Source organism: Pecten maximus, chromosome 2, assembly GCF_902652985.1.
Source record: "Pecten maximus chromosome 2, xPecMax1.1, whole genome shotgun sequence".
Classification (NCBI taxonomy): Eukaryota; Metazoa; Mollusca; class Bivalvia; order Pectinida; family Pectinidae; genus Pecten; species Pecten maximus.
In genome coordinates, this window is record NC_047016.1 from 53690810 (window position 1) to 53707907 (window position 17098).

General features: G+C 37.0%; 1 protein-coding gene across 1 annotated transcript; it reads right to left on the reverse strand.

Moving 5' to 3' along the window:
* Positions 1–6183: 6183 nt before the first annotated feature.
* On the reverse strand, positions 6184–15141 carry LOC117322501 (tetratricopeptide repeat protein 25-like). The gene is made up of 12 exons (XM_033877457.1): positions 14941–15141; positions 14296–14427; positions 13676–13829; positions 13255–13316; positions 12481–12658; positions 11827–12036; positions 11294–11501; positions 9959–10045; positions 9279–9475; positions 8576–8644; positions 7348–7767; positions 6184–6280 (listed from the first exon to the last, which is right to left on the reverse strand). The coding sequence occupies exons 1-12, from the start codon at positions 15055–15057 to the stop codon at positions 6252–6254; spliced, it is 1863 nt and encodes a 620-aa protein (XP_033733348.1). The 5' UTR covers positions 15058–15141; the 3' UTR covers positions 6184–6251.
* Positions 15142–17098: the final 1957 nt, after the last annotated feature.

Below are 17098 nucleotides of genomic sequence, written 5' to 3' on the forward strand. Positions count from 1 at the left end.
GTAACTAGGAGATGGATCAAGGTAACTAGGAGATGGATCTAGGTAACTAGGAGGTGGATCTAGGTAACTAGGAGATGGATCAAGGTAACTAGGAGATGGATCAAGGTAACTAGGAGATAGATCAAGGTAACTAGGAGATGGATCAAGGTAACTAGGAGATGGATCGAGGTAACTAGGAGATGGATCTAGGTAACTAGGAGAGGGACCGAGGTAACTAGGAGATGGGTTAAGGTAACTAGGAGATGGATCGAGGTAACTAGGAGATGGATCTAGGTAACTAGGAGGTGGATCAAGGTAACTAGGAGGTGGATCTAGGTAACTAGGAGGTGGATCTAGGTAACTAGGAGATGGATCTAGGTAACTAGGAGATGGATCTAGGTAACTAGGAGATGGATCTAGGTAACTAGGAGATGGATCGAGGTAAGTAGGAGGTGGATCTAGGTAACTAGGAGATGGATCAAGGTAACTAGGAGATGGATCTAGGTAACTAGGAGATGGATCTAGGTAACTAGGAGGTGGATCTAGGTAACTAGGAGATGGATCTAGGTAACTAGGAGGTGGATCTAGGTAACTAGGAGGTGGATCTAGGTAACTAGGAGGTGGATCTAGGTAACTAGGAGATGGATCTAGGTAACTAGGAGGTGGATCTAGGTAACTAGGAGATGGATCTAGGTAACTAGGATGTGGATCTAGGTAACTAGGAGGTGGATCTAGGTAACTAGGAGGTGGATCTAGGTAACTAGGAGATGGATCAAGGTAACTAGGAGATGGATCTAGGTAACTAGGAAATGGATCAAGGTAACTAGGAGGTGGATCTAGGTAACTAGGAGGTGGATCTAGGTAACTAGGAGGTGGATCTAGGTAACTAGGAGATGGATCTAGGTAACTAGGAGGTGGATCAAGGTAACTAGGAGGTGGATCTAGGTAACTAGGAGGTGGATCTAGGTAACTAGGAGATGGATCTAGGTAACTAGGAGATGGATCTAGGTAACTAGGAGATGGATCTAGGTAACTAGGAGATGGATCAAGGTAACTAGGAGATGGATCAAGGTAACTAGGAGATGGATCTAGGTAACTAGGAGATGGATCAAGGTAACTAGGAGATGGATCTAGGTAACTAGGAGATGGATCTAGGTAACTAGGAGATGGATCAAGGTAACTAGGAGATGGATCTAGGTAACTAGGAGGTGGATCTAGGTAACTAGGAGATGGATCTAGGTAACTAGGAGATGGATCTAGGTAACTAGGAGGTGGATCTAGGTAACTAGGAGGTGGATCTAGGTAACTAGGAGGTGGATCTAGGTAACTAGGAGATGGATCTAGGTAACTAGGAGGTGGATCTAGGTAACTAGGAGATGGATCTAGGTAACTAGGAGATGGATCAAGGTAACTAGGAGATGGATCTAGGTAACTAGGAGGTGGATCTAGGTAACTAGGAGATGGATCAAGGTAACTAGGAGATAGATCAAGGTAACTAGGAGATATATCAAGGTAACTAGGAGATGGATCAAGGTAACTAGGAGATGGATCGAGGTAACTAGGAGATGGATCGAGGTAACTAGGAGATGGATCTAGGTAACTAGGAGAGGGACCGAGGTAACTAGGAGAGGGACCGAGGTAACTAGGAGATGGGTTAAGGTAACTAGGAGATGGATCGAGGTAACTAGGAGATGGATCTAGGTAACTAGGAGGTGGATCAAGGTAACTAGGAGGTGGATCTAGGTAACTAGGAGGTGGATCTAGGTAACTAGGAGATGGATCTAGGTAACTAGGAGATGGATCAAGGTAACTAGGAGATGGATCAAGGTAACTAGGAGATGGATCGAGGTAACTAGGTGGATCTAGGTAACTAGGAGATGGATCTAGGTAACTAGGAGATGGATCTAGGTAACTAGGAGATGGATCGAGGTAAATAGGAGGTGGATCTAGGTAACTAGGAGATGGATCAAGGTAACTAGGAGATGGATCTAGGTAACTAGGAGATGGATCAAGGTAACTAGGAGGTGGATCTAGGTAACTAGGAGATGGATCTAGGTAACTAGGAGATGGATCTAGGTAACTAGGAGATGGATCGAGGTAAGTAGGAGGTGGATCTAGGTAACTAGGAGATGGATCGAGTTAACTAGGAGATGGATCTTGATAACTAGGAGATGGATCGAGTAACAAGGAGATGGATCTAGGTAACTAGGAGGTGGATCTAAGTAACTAGGAGATGGATAGAGGTAACAAGGAGATGGATCTAGGTAACTAAGAGATGGACCTAAGTAACAAGGGGGTGGATCTAGGTAACTAGGAGATGGATAGAGGTAACTAGGTGATGGATCGAGGTAACAAGGAGATGGATCTAGGTAACTAAGAGATGGACCTAAGTAACAAGGGGGTGGATCTAGGTGACTAGGAGATGGATAGAGGTAACTAGGTGATGGATCGAGGTAACTAGGAGATGGATCAAGGTAACTAGGAGATGGATCTAGGTAACTAGGAGGTGGATCTAGGTAACTAGGAGATGGATCAAGGTAACTAGGAGATGGATCAAGGTAACTAGGAGATGGATCTAGGTAACTAGGAGATGGATCTAGGTAACTAGGAGATGGATCTAGGTAACTAGGAGATGGATCAAGGTAACTAGGAGATGGATCTAGGTAACTAGGAGGTGGATCTAGGTAACTAGGAGATGGATCTAGGTAACTAGGAGATGGATCTAGGTAACTAGGAGGTGGATCAAGGTAACTAGGAGGTGGATCTAGGTAACTAGGAGGTGGATCTAGGTAACTAGGAGATGGATCTAGGTAACTAGGAGGTGGATCTAGGTAACTAGGAGATGGATCTAGGTAACTAGGAGATGGATCAAGGTAACTAGGAGATGGATCTAGGTAACTAGGAGGTGGATCTAGGTAACTAGGAGATGGATCAAGGTAACTAGGAGATGGATCGAGGTAACTAGGAGATGGATCAAGGTAACTAGGAGATGGATCAAGGTAACTAGGAGATGGATCGAGGTAACTAGGAGATGGATCTAGGTAACTAGGAGAGGGACCGAGGTAACTAGGAGATGGGTTAAGGTAACTAGGAGATGGATCGAGGTAACTAGGAGATGGATCTAGGTAACTAGGAGGTGGATCAAGGTAACTAGGAGGTGGATCTAGGTAACTAGGAGGTGGATCTAGGTAACTAGGAGATGGATCTAGGTAACTAGGAGATGGATCTAGGTAACTAGGAGATGGATCTAGGTAACTAGGAGATGGATCGAGGTAAGTAGGAGGTGGATCTAGGTAACTAGGAGATGGATCAAGGTAACTAGGAGATGGATCTAGGTAACTAGGAGATGGATCTAGGTAACTAGGAGGTGGATCTAGGTAACTAGGAGATGGATCTAGGTAACTAGGAGGTGGATCTAGGTAACTAGGAGGTGGATCTAGGTAACTAGGAGGTGGATCTAGGTAACTAGGAGATGGATCTAGGTAACTAGGAGGTGGATCTAGGTAACTAGGAGATGGATCTAGGTAACTAGGATGTGGATCTAGGTAACTAGGAGGTGGATCTAGGTAACTAGGAGATGGATCAAGGTAACTAGGAGATGGATCTAGGTAACTAGGAAATGGATCAAGGTAACTAGGAGGTGGATCTAGGTAACTAGGAGGTGGATCTAGGTAACTAGGAGGTGGATCTAGGTAACTAGGAGATGGATCTAGGTAACTAGGAGGTGGATCAAGGTAACTAGGAGGTGGATCTAGGTAACTAGGAGGTGGATCTAGGTAACTAGGAGATGGATCTAGGTAACTAGGAGATGGATCTAGGTAACTAGGAGATGGATCTAGGTAACTAGGAGATGGATCAAGGTAACTAGGAGATGGATCAAGGTAACTAGGAGATGGATCTAGGTAACTAGGAGATGGATCAAGGTAACTAGGAGATGGATCTAGGTAACTAGGAGATGGATCTAGGTAACTAGGAGATGGATCAAGGTAACTAGGAGATGGATCTAGGTAACTAGGAGGTGGATCTAGGTAACTAGGAGATGGATCTAGGTAACTAGGAGATGGATCTAGGTAACTAGGAGGTGGATCAAGGTAACTAGGAGGTGGATCTAGGTAACTAGGAGGTGGATCTAGGTAACTAGGAGATGGATCTAGGTAACTAGGAGGTGGATCTAGGTAACTAGGAGATGGATCTAGGTAACTAGGAGATGGATCAAGGTAACTAGGAGATGGATCTAGGTAACTAGGAGGTGGATCTAGGTAACTAGGAGATGGATCAAGGTAACTAGGAGATAGATCAAGGTAACTAGGAGATATATCAAGGTAACTAGGAGATGGATCGAGGTAACTAGGAGATGGATCGAGGTAACTAGGAGATGGATCGAGGTAACTAGGAGATGGATCTAGGTAACTAGGAGAGGGACCGAGGTAACTAGGAGAGGGACCGAGGTAACTAGGAGATGGGTTAAGGTAACTAGGAGATGGATCGAGGTAACTAGGAGATGGATCTAGGTAACTAGGAGGTGGATCAAGGTAACTAGGAGGTGGATCTAGGTAACTAGGAGGTGGATCTAGGTAACTAGGAGATGGATCTAGGTAACTAGGAGATGGATCTAGGTAACTAGGAGATGGATCAAGGTAACTAGGAGATGGATCTAGGTAACTAGGTGGATCTAGGTAACTAGGAGATGGATCTAGGTAACTAGGAGATGGATCTAGGTAACTAGGAGATGGATCGAGGTAAGTAGGAGGTGGATCTAGGTAACTAGGAGATGGATCAAGGTAACTAGGAGATGGATCTAGGTAACTAGGAGATGGATCAAGGTAACTAGGAGGTGGATCTAGGTAACTAGGAGATGGATCTAGGTAACTAGGAGATGGATCTAGGTAACTAGGAGATGGATCGAGGTAAGTAGGAGGTGGATCTAGGTAACTAGGAGATGGATCGAGTTAACTAGGAGATGGATCTTGATAACTAGGAGATGGATCGAGTAACAAGGAGATGGATCTAGGTAACTAGGAGGTGGATCTAAGTAACTAGGAGATGGATAGAGGTAACAAGGAGATGGATCTAGGTAACTAAGAGATGGACCTAAGTAACAAGGGGGTGGATCTAGGTAACTAGGAGATGGATAGAGGTAACTAGGTGATGGATCGAGGTAACAAGGAGATGGATCTAGGTAACTAAGAGATGGACCTAAGTAACAAGGGGGTGGATCTAGGTGACTAGGAGATGGATAGAGGTAACTAGGTGATGGATCGAGGTAACTAGGAGATGGATCTAGGTAACTAGGAGATGGATAGAGGTAACTAGGTGATGGATCGAGGTAACAAGGAGATGGATCTAGGTAACTAAGAGATGGATAGAGTTAACTAGGAGGTGGATCTAGGTATCTAGGGGTGGATCTAGGTATCTAGGGGTGGATCTAAGTAACTAGGAGACAGGTTGATTAACTAAGATGGACAGAAGAAATTTGGAGATGGATGGAGGTAACTAAAAGATGGATTGATGTAACTAGGAGATCTGGGGTAATGTTTCCATCTTCACAACAGTAATAGGTAATAGATTAACAGACCTCACTGTGAGCCACACAACAGCTTAAATAAAACAAAGACAAAAAATATCATTCCTCAAACTAAAAATTTAATTAAATCATTTCTCATTTGGCAATTATATCATTATTTTCATTTAGTCACCATAAAATATACATATTTCATTTGATATATGTAAAATAACTATCAATTTGGCCACAAATTCTTATCTTTATGTACAAAAAATAAATGTATAATAATTGTACAATTTTACAGTATTCCTATTAATTTGGCACATACGTGAAATCATACCATACGGTATGTCAAAAAAAAATAAACAGGCAAGTTAATCTCTTTAAAACTGACTAGTTTTTTTCTATCTTCAATTGCCCTTTATTATTGTCCATTCATACAGATTTTAACGACAATATTTTCCCGCTTTCAAATGGATGAGATGTTTTCATTACACTCGAAATACTTTTTGCACAATAGTGGTGATATTAAAAGGCAATATTTACTATCAAAGACTAGACAAGTGAGGTACACTCATAATCTCTAATCAATTAAAATGTTGATGTAATACAATAATGCTGACATTAGTATTTTATTAACTGTTTTATAAAATCCAAATCTAACAAATGTTTCGTGGAGATATATCGTTAATGTTGTATACCCGATGTTTCCGTGTTATCACTGGTAAGTTGACTTGTGATGTAATCATTTAAATGTTCTTGCTGAATATCATTCTTCTTCTCCTTTATCCTCTTCATCTAAAAAACAACAAACAATATAATTCATTTGAAAATTCAGTAAATATGTCAATATAAAAAATCACCCTATGTTGCTATGTTGTTTTCATGTATCTTTGTAGTTATGTGTGCTACAAATGAAACTTAATTCATTCTTGACAGAAAACATAGGAGTTGCGATTCCTGATCAAGGGAGGTAATTATGGCGTAGTTATTTATGACGTGAAACTATATATACTTGTAAGTCATAGCTGTGTCCTTGGACAAGTCACATTTTTATTAAGACGAAATGTCTTCATTTAATTAACTCAACTATTTTGAAAAACATCACATGAAGATAACAATAAAATTAAATATTTTAAGTTAATACTATAGACTACTGAAATGGCAGTCATTTTTTCTCATTAGTGAACTTCATTATAGTTACTAAAGAGGTTGGGAGAGAAAAGATTCAAAAGACTAAAAGACAGCAAAGAGAGGAGTAAAACGAAAAAGAAAGCAGAAAAAAGGAAGATATGAAAAACGGTACAGAAGGAAAAGAAAAGAAATGTTAAAGAGAAACAGAGATAGGAATGACAGAACAGGAAGAAGAAAGAAAGAAATGTGCAAGAAAATTTCATAAAGATATAAATGTTAGTGAATTGTGTAAAGCAAAGATATACTGATCAAACCAAAACAGTCGTTCTAATACACAACATCTCTGCTTCAGTAATAGTTTCTTTTCAATTACAAATAATTGAATTGTATTTTTTACAAAGAAAATAAAATAGTTATCTTATTATGTTATCTATCTGATATGCTTTTAAAGATTAGTATACTTGTAACAACGGGACCAGAAATAAACATAACACTAGTGTTACATTTACAAGTGTGTATTAATTTCTAATGAAAAATAATTATCAAAACATCACAGTACGAATGCTTACAAGCATTCCGTAATACACATAAGTATGAATTTTCTCAATCAGTCAGTAGTGATAGAAAGTAAAAGTTTCATCCTAAAGAAAGAACCACAGAGATTTTAGTACATCTATAGAACACCAAAATTACCATTTTTTTCTTGCATAATTCTTAACTTTCCAACAAACCTGTTTCTTTTTTCTGCTCCTCTTTTTCTCGATCAGCCTTTTCTTTTTCCTCTTTATCTTTTCTTTCTTGTTCTTTCCTTTCTTCCTGTTTTTCTTTTTCTATTCTCTCTTTTTCTATTCTTTCTTTTTCTTTTCGTTCCTCCTCCTCTTTCCTCTCCTGTTCTTTTCGTTCTTCTTCTTTCTTTTCTTGTTCTATTCTCTCTTTTTCTTCTGCTTCCTCCTCTTTTTTTGTTTCCTCCATCTTTGTGTCTACTCGTTCTAGACTCGAACTGTTCATGTCTAGTTCCTTGTCAGTTTTTGTTTCAGTCTTTTTCATACCAGAATCCGTACTTTTGCCCGAACCTCTAGACCCACCTTTAGCTATTTTTGCGTTCACCTCTTCTATTGCTTTTTTAATGGCCGTCTCTGCTGATGTATCACCTGAAAATATTAAAATAATTATTACAATAAATAGATATGAGTATCTGAATTGATTGACTCAATATCAATAAAATTGGGCATAATGATATCAAAATAAATAAATTTAGGCATAATCTATTAAAATAAATAAATTTGGGCATAATGACCATGATCTATATCAAAATAAATAAATTAGGGCATAATCTATATCAAAATAAATATCAAAATAACTCTGACATGACAAAGACATTGAATAATTCTTAATTCTGAAAATATAATTTATCAAATTAAAGATACAATTTTCAGGCCACATTGAAAATCTGAAGGTAAAGATAGCTTCCCGGAGTAGTCTCCCTTTCATGATAATAACTATTGATACCATTTTATCTATATAACACAGGTTACACCCAGACAAGTACTTATAACAGGGAGGCAGTAGAGTGCCTCTACAAGGAACTGAACTCAAACCATCTAGTTTTTCATTGTGCCAATACATGTATATATACTTACTTATTACGCTAAAGGAAATTCCCATTAGTAAGATCTGACAGGACACACCCATGCAGTGTTTTACTATAGTCAATTTTCTAAATCGATGGCAACAGCATTATAAGTATCTTAAAGGTGTAACACGAACTTCTTTTAAAGCAGAGCTAGAACTAAACACATACACACAGCAATTCAAACTAGACCTGTTAGCCAACATGTCCTTTCATATACAGCGATCTTCAAAACTTTTACCTGGAAGTCTGATAAAACAGCAACACAATTAATTTACATCAACATAAATTAGGTAATTAATGTATATATCAGATGGAGCCAACATTACCTTGTGTTCTTGCTAGATCTAATGAAGTTTCAAATGTTGCTAATGCACCACTCAAATCGCCAAGTTTTACTGAAAAAAAGACGATACATATCATATTAATAAAATAAATAAACAAAAATATATATGAGAAAATAATGTTTTTGATTTAACTTCTGCTTATTTTTCTCATGCAATACATGTTGATTTACAGTTAAAAATACTAACTGAATACAACAATTTACCATTAAAAAAAATTAGATGAGGTTGTCATATTGAATTAGCCAGTGAGGAGACTGAGCTATGAGGACTATTTATCCAGTTTGTCTGTGAGGACTCTCACCTTCAAACTGAGCTATGAGGACTGTTTATTGAGTTAGTCTGTGAGGACCTCTCACCTTCAGATTGAGCTATGAGGACTATTTATTGAAGTAGTCTGTGAGGACTCTCACCTTCAGACTGAGCTATGAGGACTGTTTATTGAGTTAGTCTGTGAGGACCTCTCACCTTCAGACTGAGCTATGAGGACTATTTATTGAGTTAGTCTGTGAGGATCTCTCACCTTCAGACTGAGCTATGAGGACTATTTATTGAGTTAGTCTGTGAGGATCTCTCACCTTCAGACTGAGCTATGAGGACTGTTTATTGAGTTAGTCTGTGAGGATCTCTCACCTTCAGACTGAGCTATGAGGACTATTTATTGAGTTTGTCTGTGAGGACCTCTCACCTTCAGATTGAGCGATGAGGACTGTTGCCTGAAGTTGCCACATTGGATCATCTGCCTCCTCTGCTGCTGTCAGTGATTTTTCTCCGTAATTTCTCGCTTTATCAAATTTATTAAGTTCTAGATAACATCGTCCAATTTCATGGTACAACCATGTGCTTTCTAATGCTGATTTTGACATTGGAAGTTTCTGTTCCCACCTGTTAAAAGGAAATTAAACTGTTTAGATGCAAAGTGGTTATTGTACTAAATCATAAATCATCATTTTACACACACTTTAATATTCATCTATCTCCTGAGCCATTCTAATCAGAATTCGAAAAATTTGAACAATAGAAAAGTTAGCACACAAAATTTCAGTTGTTATTGGGTTAGGGCTAATTCTTGCCCTGTACTTAATAATGGATACATTAGTGGCGGACATTATGGATTTATTGAATGACTTTTATATATAACAAACAGGAGAGGGAAATGACCAGACAGGGATTCGATACAGGGACTTCTGAACATAAGATAAACCCTCTCACCATCTGAACTACATAAACATGGCCACTGGAGTTCAGTCCAGTCCAATACCACTACACCATTGTAAGATTCTGTAAATATTCATCGAGATAACATCCATGTTCTCCTACTGTATTAATATTATTGGTACCAGACCAAGTTAATAAAGTAGGACTTACACATCAATGGCTTTCTGGTAGTTGCCATGCCTGGCATTGACTCGACCTAAGTTATCCAAACCTCTGGATTTGGCTTCTTCTAGATCGCTGAAAAAAAAAAATAGAAATTAAGATATTTTATAATGTAACTATAACATTAGTAACAATTTGGATCCATCATTAAAAGCTCAATTTTTGGACAATAACACATGAATTACTATCACTTTTAAAATCAGATACATGCAATTCATACCGGGTCCCTAATTCTTACTGAATTATATTTCTGTGAAAGATAAATACAATTCCCTATTCCTTGATGAATAAGAACCATTTTATCAATTAACTTTTTAGGAAAGTCAAAAAGATATACAGCAATATAATTAAGTATCATACATCTGACTTCATGAGCATGAGTTTGACAAGACTAAGAAGAGGCCCATGAGCCTTAATGGTCACTTGAGGTGTAAAAGTCTTTGATCTTAGCATATTTAACCCCCCTGACCTTGAACGAGGGCTAAGGTCATTCATTTGAACAAACTTTGTAGCCCTTCATCCAAGCATGCTACAAACCCAGTATCAGGCCTCTGGGCTCTTGGTTATTTAAAAAAAGTCATTTAAAGCTTTTTTGACCCATGTCACCATGAATATAAGTCAAGGTCATTCATTTGAACAAACTTTGTACCCCTTCATCCAGGCATGCAAGAGGGCCATACAATATCATATTTCTGGACCTCTTGCTAATCGAGAAGAAGTTGTTTAAAGATTTTAGCCTATAACATCCTAGTGACCTTGAATTTGAATGAAGGTTAAGGTTATCCATTTCAACAAATGTAATAGTTCTTTAACCCAGCATGCTACAGACCCAATATCAGGTCCCTGGGCCTGTTGGTAATTGAGAAATGTTGAAAATGTAAATTGCTTACAATGCACGACACTGGACAATAGGTGATCGCAATATGTCAACAGGGACTTGTAAATTGCTTACAATGCATGACACTGGACAAAAGGTGATCGCAATATGTCAACAGAGACTTTGTCACGGGTGACCTAAAAATCTCATTGTCATGAAGCTATGAGGTCAAACCACACAACTAAACCATCCCAAACATGTACTCCTCATCTTGAGCGACATTACAATGCATCCTTCTTATATTTCAGGGCTTTTCTCACAGATTTGGGAAAGGGCCTTTTTGTTTTATTTTGGGAAGAAAATTGGTGAATTGGGAAAGAATTTTTCAGGATTAAACTGAAAATTTTAGAAATTTGGCTTGAATATGAAATAATTTCAATTGGGAATAGGGCAATTAACGGCCCCAAAAAGCTCCCAGAAAACCCCTGTATTTATACAATACTTACTGTGTGTCTCCCATGTTGTAGTCTATCTGATGGTGTTCCAGAGCTTTGTCAAATTGTCCCATCTCTAGGTAGGCGTTACCGATACAGCTGTGGAGGTTAGCGATCACCTCGAGTTTATTGGGTACCTGATCTTCTGTGAAATTCTCAACTGTGCTCAAACATCTTTGGGCTTTCTTTAAACTTTCTTGGTACTTTCCTTCAATTTGTGCTGAACAAAACCAAGTAAATACAATGTAATAGTGTTTGATGATAAACCATGCAGATGATTGTCACCATAACGTCACAATTGAACCTGTATACATACTGTATGATTTAACTCTACATTACACACAACAGACAATGTAAGAATGGTGACAAGATTATAACGAGGCAAGAAGAGCAGCTATCAAAATTAGCTAAAAGCAGGAAGAAGTATGATTACTTCTTTATAAATTACGTAAGATTTTTTCCTCTTGTTTGGTAAAAATAATTTCAAAAAACAGTAATTCAACACTGGAGTCTTTGTTTTTGTTTGTAATTGTCGTGACGCTTACCTTGATCTATTCGCTCCAGCTCTCTGATAATGTAGTCGTTGGGAGAAAGTTTCCCTGTGTTGGACTCAAACCGATGTTTCTGCATGATTTTCTCGTGTCTGCGGGCGTACATGGGTTTCTGTTGACGCCAGAAGTCTGTGCGTGTATCCAGGTACATCAATCCCTCCTCCACCAGGTTGGATATCGTCTTGCCCATGTTTGTTTTGGGATCTAAGAAACAAGCTTTTTGTTAAATTGTACAATAACAATATTTATTACCATATATCATAGCTATTAGGGCCAATGTTTCAAAAATGAACCGTTTACATAGCTTTCAATTTGAAATTGTATTTGTTAAATTGACATTCATATTTCCTTTATAACATACATTTATGTATAGCAGTTCAATACTGATATTAAACATTTATGGAATTGACAATATATAACCTTATGCCAAATTGTAACAGAATTTATCAAAATTCACAATTTATTTAAGCAAGGATTGCTGCTAGCACATCATGTAAGCTTTTTAATGGTTAGAAAAGTAAAATAGTCATAACTATGATGTCGCAGTATGTAAATTTCGACAATTTGGTCATTGCATTAATAGGCATATGAACGACATCTACCAATGAGGTATACAGGTGTGATCTTAAGTTGAAGTTCCATCTTTACCTGTTTCTTTAAGAAGCCTCTCCAGATACTGTCTGTCACCGTATAACTCCCCAAGGAGTTGTTTGATTGTTTTCTCATTACCAGGGGATCTGTTGACATCAAACTTCCTCTTTCTGACAGGGGCATGTGTCAGAGAGCGACCCATACCATAGCCACCACCTCGTTTAGGGAGCCGCTTCTACAACACACAACAGACCATCACAACACTCAACAGTGATTCTCAAAACTGAGAAAATGGGCATAAAAGGGAAAAAAAGAAATTCCAGTAGTATATCCACAGATTTATAAGAAAATTATAGTCTGAGAATAAGAAAAAGTGGGTCAAAAAGTGTTTTTTTTTTTTTTTTGCTTTCAAAGACATCTAGCTGCATCAAACATATCCCGCTGAAGCTAAATTCTGAAAAGTTATCAATCACTGCTAGGACTACAATATCTCTGATTTGTAGTGACAGTGTTGAGGAACATCCTGCCTCTCTTTGAAATAATTTATCTCAGTGTCCCAAATTTCTTAAAAAAAATGTAATTATCAAACAATTTTCTTTTATTTCTTGCAGTCATTTGTATTAGTTTATATGATTATATATAGAATGGGGATAACGTTTTGAAAATATGGTTTTTGAAGTTGTAAACTGCTGTCAAAAATAGAATCAGTAAAATGGATACTTGTGACAGTATCATAAATATATGAGTAGTGTTATCCTAAAATTGTATATGTATACATATAGGTGTAGTTAAAATAAAACACTTAACGAGTGAGGTTGATAATTTTCTTACCTCATCTTGTTTCTGAAAGAATGATAAATCGCCTTCTGTGGTCAGCTGGACCTTGTCTGGAGCTAAAAACAGTGCAGATATAATTGAGAAATGATCTTGGTTACAAATGTGTGCATGTGCTAAATAATTTCTCATACACTATTAAAACTATGTTAGGTTTTAAGGCTTATGAAGTGACAATTTTCAAAAAATTTCAATTCTTTTTTCCTTGTCTTATCACAAAATATTGAATCAATGCAAGTACAATTCAGCCAAAAATATTGGGGTTTAAATTGTTTACTTCACAATGATTTTATCATAGATACAATGCAAAATGAAATTATGTCAAGACTTCAAGTTTGATTTAATTGGTGGCTCATTTAATTTTTGCACCTCAAATTTCTGACAGCTCTATATCTATTGAACAAGTCCCCTTACTCACATCCTACAGAATTATCAATGGCTTCCTGAGCCTTCTGTATTCCCAGACGGAACTCCTGTAGTTCTGGTCGCAATTTGTGCCCTCTGTGGTAAAAGACAAGGGCCATTTCAAAATCGCCCTGGTAGTAAAGCGCCTGGGCTTTCTGGTATACACCCTGCAATCAAAGTAATAACACAAAAAATTGAAACAACAAAAATCTTCAACAAACATGGAAAATTAGAGTATCATTCATTAATCATAATCTCAATATTTTAATCTCAAAAGTCAACAGAAATCAATCTGAAAGATTCACATTCACAACTTTGAAGACATGAAATTGTCATTTCAATATTAATAAAATGAGAAATTTTGAAAAAGATTGTGACATCAAATAAAACCTTAATGCATAAATTTGTAATGGTATTACAGTAGTGTGGGCCTTGTTTGTCTCATCCCTGATCTTTACTCAAGTGATTTGAAAATTAATTCATCAGCAATTTCAAGACAACTGAGCATGATGCAGCTTCGAAAATAAGCTGTTCTGGCAGAGTATTAGATATCTATGTGATCCTGTGTCCTTGATTCCCTAGCATTTCATACCTAGGAAGGTTTTGTAAAAGTTTCTTTACTGGGTCACATACCTTGTGGAAAGTTTTGTCATCAGTAAGTGATGCTTCTGCGTCAATCAAAGCGTTGGATGTATCTCCAAGTTGCAAGTGGCATTTTGATCTGGCAACCAAAGTATTTTTCTCATTTGGCTGTAGTTCCAATGCCTTTGGATAGAAAGAAATATACACAGCTTATTGACCACACAAAGGCTACTGTACAGTATACTTTAATAAACTTGCTGAAATAAAAGTGCTAATCAGCTATTAATGTACATGTCATGAATATCGCTTTAGTTGTCAAATTTCAAGATTTTCACAACAATTAAACTTATAAGATCAAATTTCCAAAATTAAGAATTACCACCATGTAATCTGCCATACCTGTCAAAATATGTGTTGATTATCTGAGGAAATTTCATAGTGCAAATACAATGGAGCATACAATGTAAAACTTTTTTTTTAACTACTGCAACCGGTAACTATATAAACATATACCTATTTATTACTCTTAGTTATTAGTGTGATAAACACTTTCTAAATAGTATATTGTCAACGACTGAACCCAAAGCCGACGTGAAAAGATATCTAACTTTAAAATAAAGCCACCCAACGTCTACAAGACAACCTGACATTGTAAACAATGAATTCCGAAATGAAACATATCTTTCTTAAACTTACTGTGGTGTAACTTTCAATAGATTTTCTGTATTCCCCTTGTTTGTAAAGCGTGTCAGCCTCCGCTTTGTATATTTCAAAAGTTCCTTTAGGACCATCGGAGTCTTCGCCGTCGTACATTTTGGTTTCTTGGTTGTAACTTTCACCTTTTCAGAATCATGGATACCCCTCTTCCGGTATTTTCCTTGGCAACGAAGCCTATGTACGAGGCGCCACCTAACGTCAATCGGTGGTGATAGCCGAAGTTTCGTAGGCGGTACTTTTTAGAAAACCTCAACTGTCAGGTGATTTTGTTTATAACTTGTTTAAGAATTAAAGACTTTAGTTTATAAAACGAGAAGACACATTATTTTCTCTCTTTTTTTTAAACTAAATATAAAGGTACACAAATATGAAGAAACTACTAGATTCTAGGTCAGTTTGGCCTATCAAGTAATCGCCAAATCGGTAGCCTAATCCAGCTTAGCGGCAGCTTATTTTTATACAAGTAAAATTTCACACAATTTTGTGTGGGACATGTCTACAAGTATATGGTTTAACAAACACGTGATTACCCTCAGTACAATAGTATTTGTCAGTGATTGAATTTGGCCTAATCCTTCTCCTGTCCACTTTAGTTTTTAGAGTACTCGACTTCATTTGTCGGTCATGTTCTTGAGATTAAGGTAGACTGGGCTAAGTCTGGTTCCTTTTTAGAAAAGTCACAGTTTTTAAATGATTTATGCAGATAGACATGTAAAGAATAAATAGTTAAGTAAGGTATGATTGAGCTGTATTAGCCGCAGTATTCCCTATATATATATTTCTCTTTCTTCATAAGAGGTAGATCTAATTCTATGGAACGCCAAATTAACATATATTCAATTAATTGATCCTATCTTAAAATAATTGAAGATAGGTTCAATTCAATTAAAGATAGGTTTAATTCAATTAGAGATAGGTTCAATTCAATTGGAGATAGGTGTAATTCAATTAAAGATAGATTCAATTCATTTGAAGATAGGTACAATTCTATTAGATAAGTTTAAATAAGAATAATTGAACCTATCTTCAATTGATTTGAACCTATCTCAAATTGAATTTAACATATCTTCAATTACGAAAAAATAGGGAAAGGGACGAATTAAAGATAGGCTCAATTGAATTAAAGATAGGTCTAATTGAATTGAAGATATGTTAAATTTAATAAAGGATCTGTTGTATTTGAAGATACATATGTAGGTTTAATTCAATTAGAGATAGGTTTAATTCAATTAGAGATAGGTTCAATTCAATTGAAGATAGGTTCAATTCAATTGAAAATAGGTTCAATTCAATTAGAGATAGGTTTAATTCAATTAGAGGTAGGTTCAATTCAATTGAAGATAGGTTCAATTCAATTGAAGATAGGTTCAATTCAATTGAAAATAGGTTCAATTCAATTAGAGATAGGTTCAATTAATTGAATATACATTGTATGTTAATTTGGCGTTCCATATAATTCTGCTTTCGTGAGAGGGGGGGAGGGGACATGTTTGGTCCCATAGAAATGTAATTGAACAATGTATTATTTCGCAGACCTCTTCTTTATTTTGTATTTTGAATAACTGAAAAATGCAATTCTTCACATCCTGATAGTTTTCGGTTTGCAAGTAGAAACATATATGGACATGAATAGGTCTAAATACATTTTCTTTTCGGAACAAGCAGGTGTCATAAAGTTAGATGTAATGGAGTTATTGAACTCGAAATGGACAAACGTTATCTTGGGCTCAATGTTTCAATTTTGGAATATCTTTTCAGTGATCTTCCCGACATCACCGCCTGGTGGGGCGTTAGAATTGTACCTGATGCCCTCATTGCATGATCATATGAGGCGACTAAATTCAGGATTGCCTTCTCTTCCGGAAAAAAAGCTGTACACGACCATTTCAAGACATTAAACAACAGAACAGCATTCCTCAAATCGATGCTTAGTTTAATGTAGTATACTAATTAAGATTAGAAAGTAAAACAATTGCCATGAAATATCCCGTCTAATAGTGTTATTGCAGGGCACGTTCGGCTGCTATTAGGCCGAACGTGCCTCTATTTTAAAGGCCGAACTAGCCTCGTTCTCTCCAAATGAAGCTTAGCCTATGAGATATTTATCATATTTTCAATATTTATAATGAAATGTTTT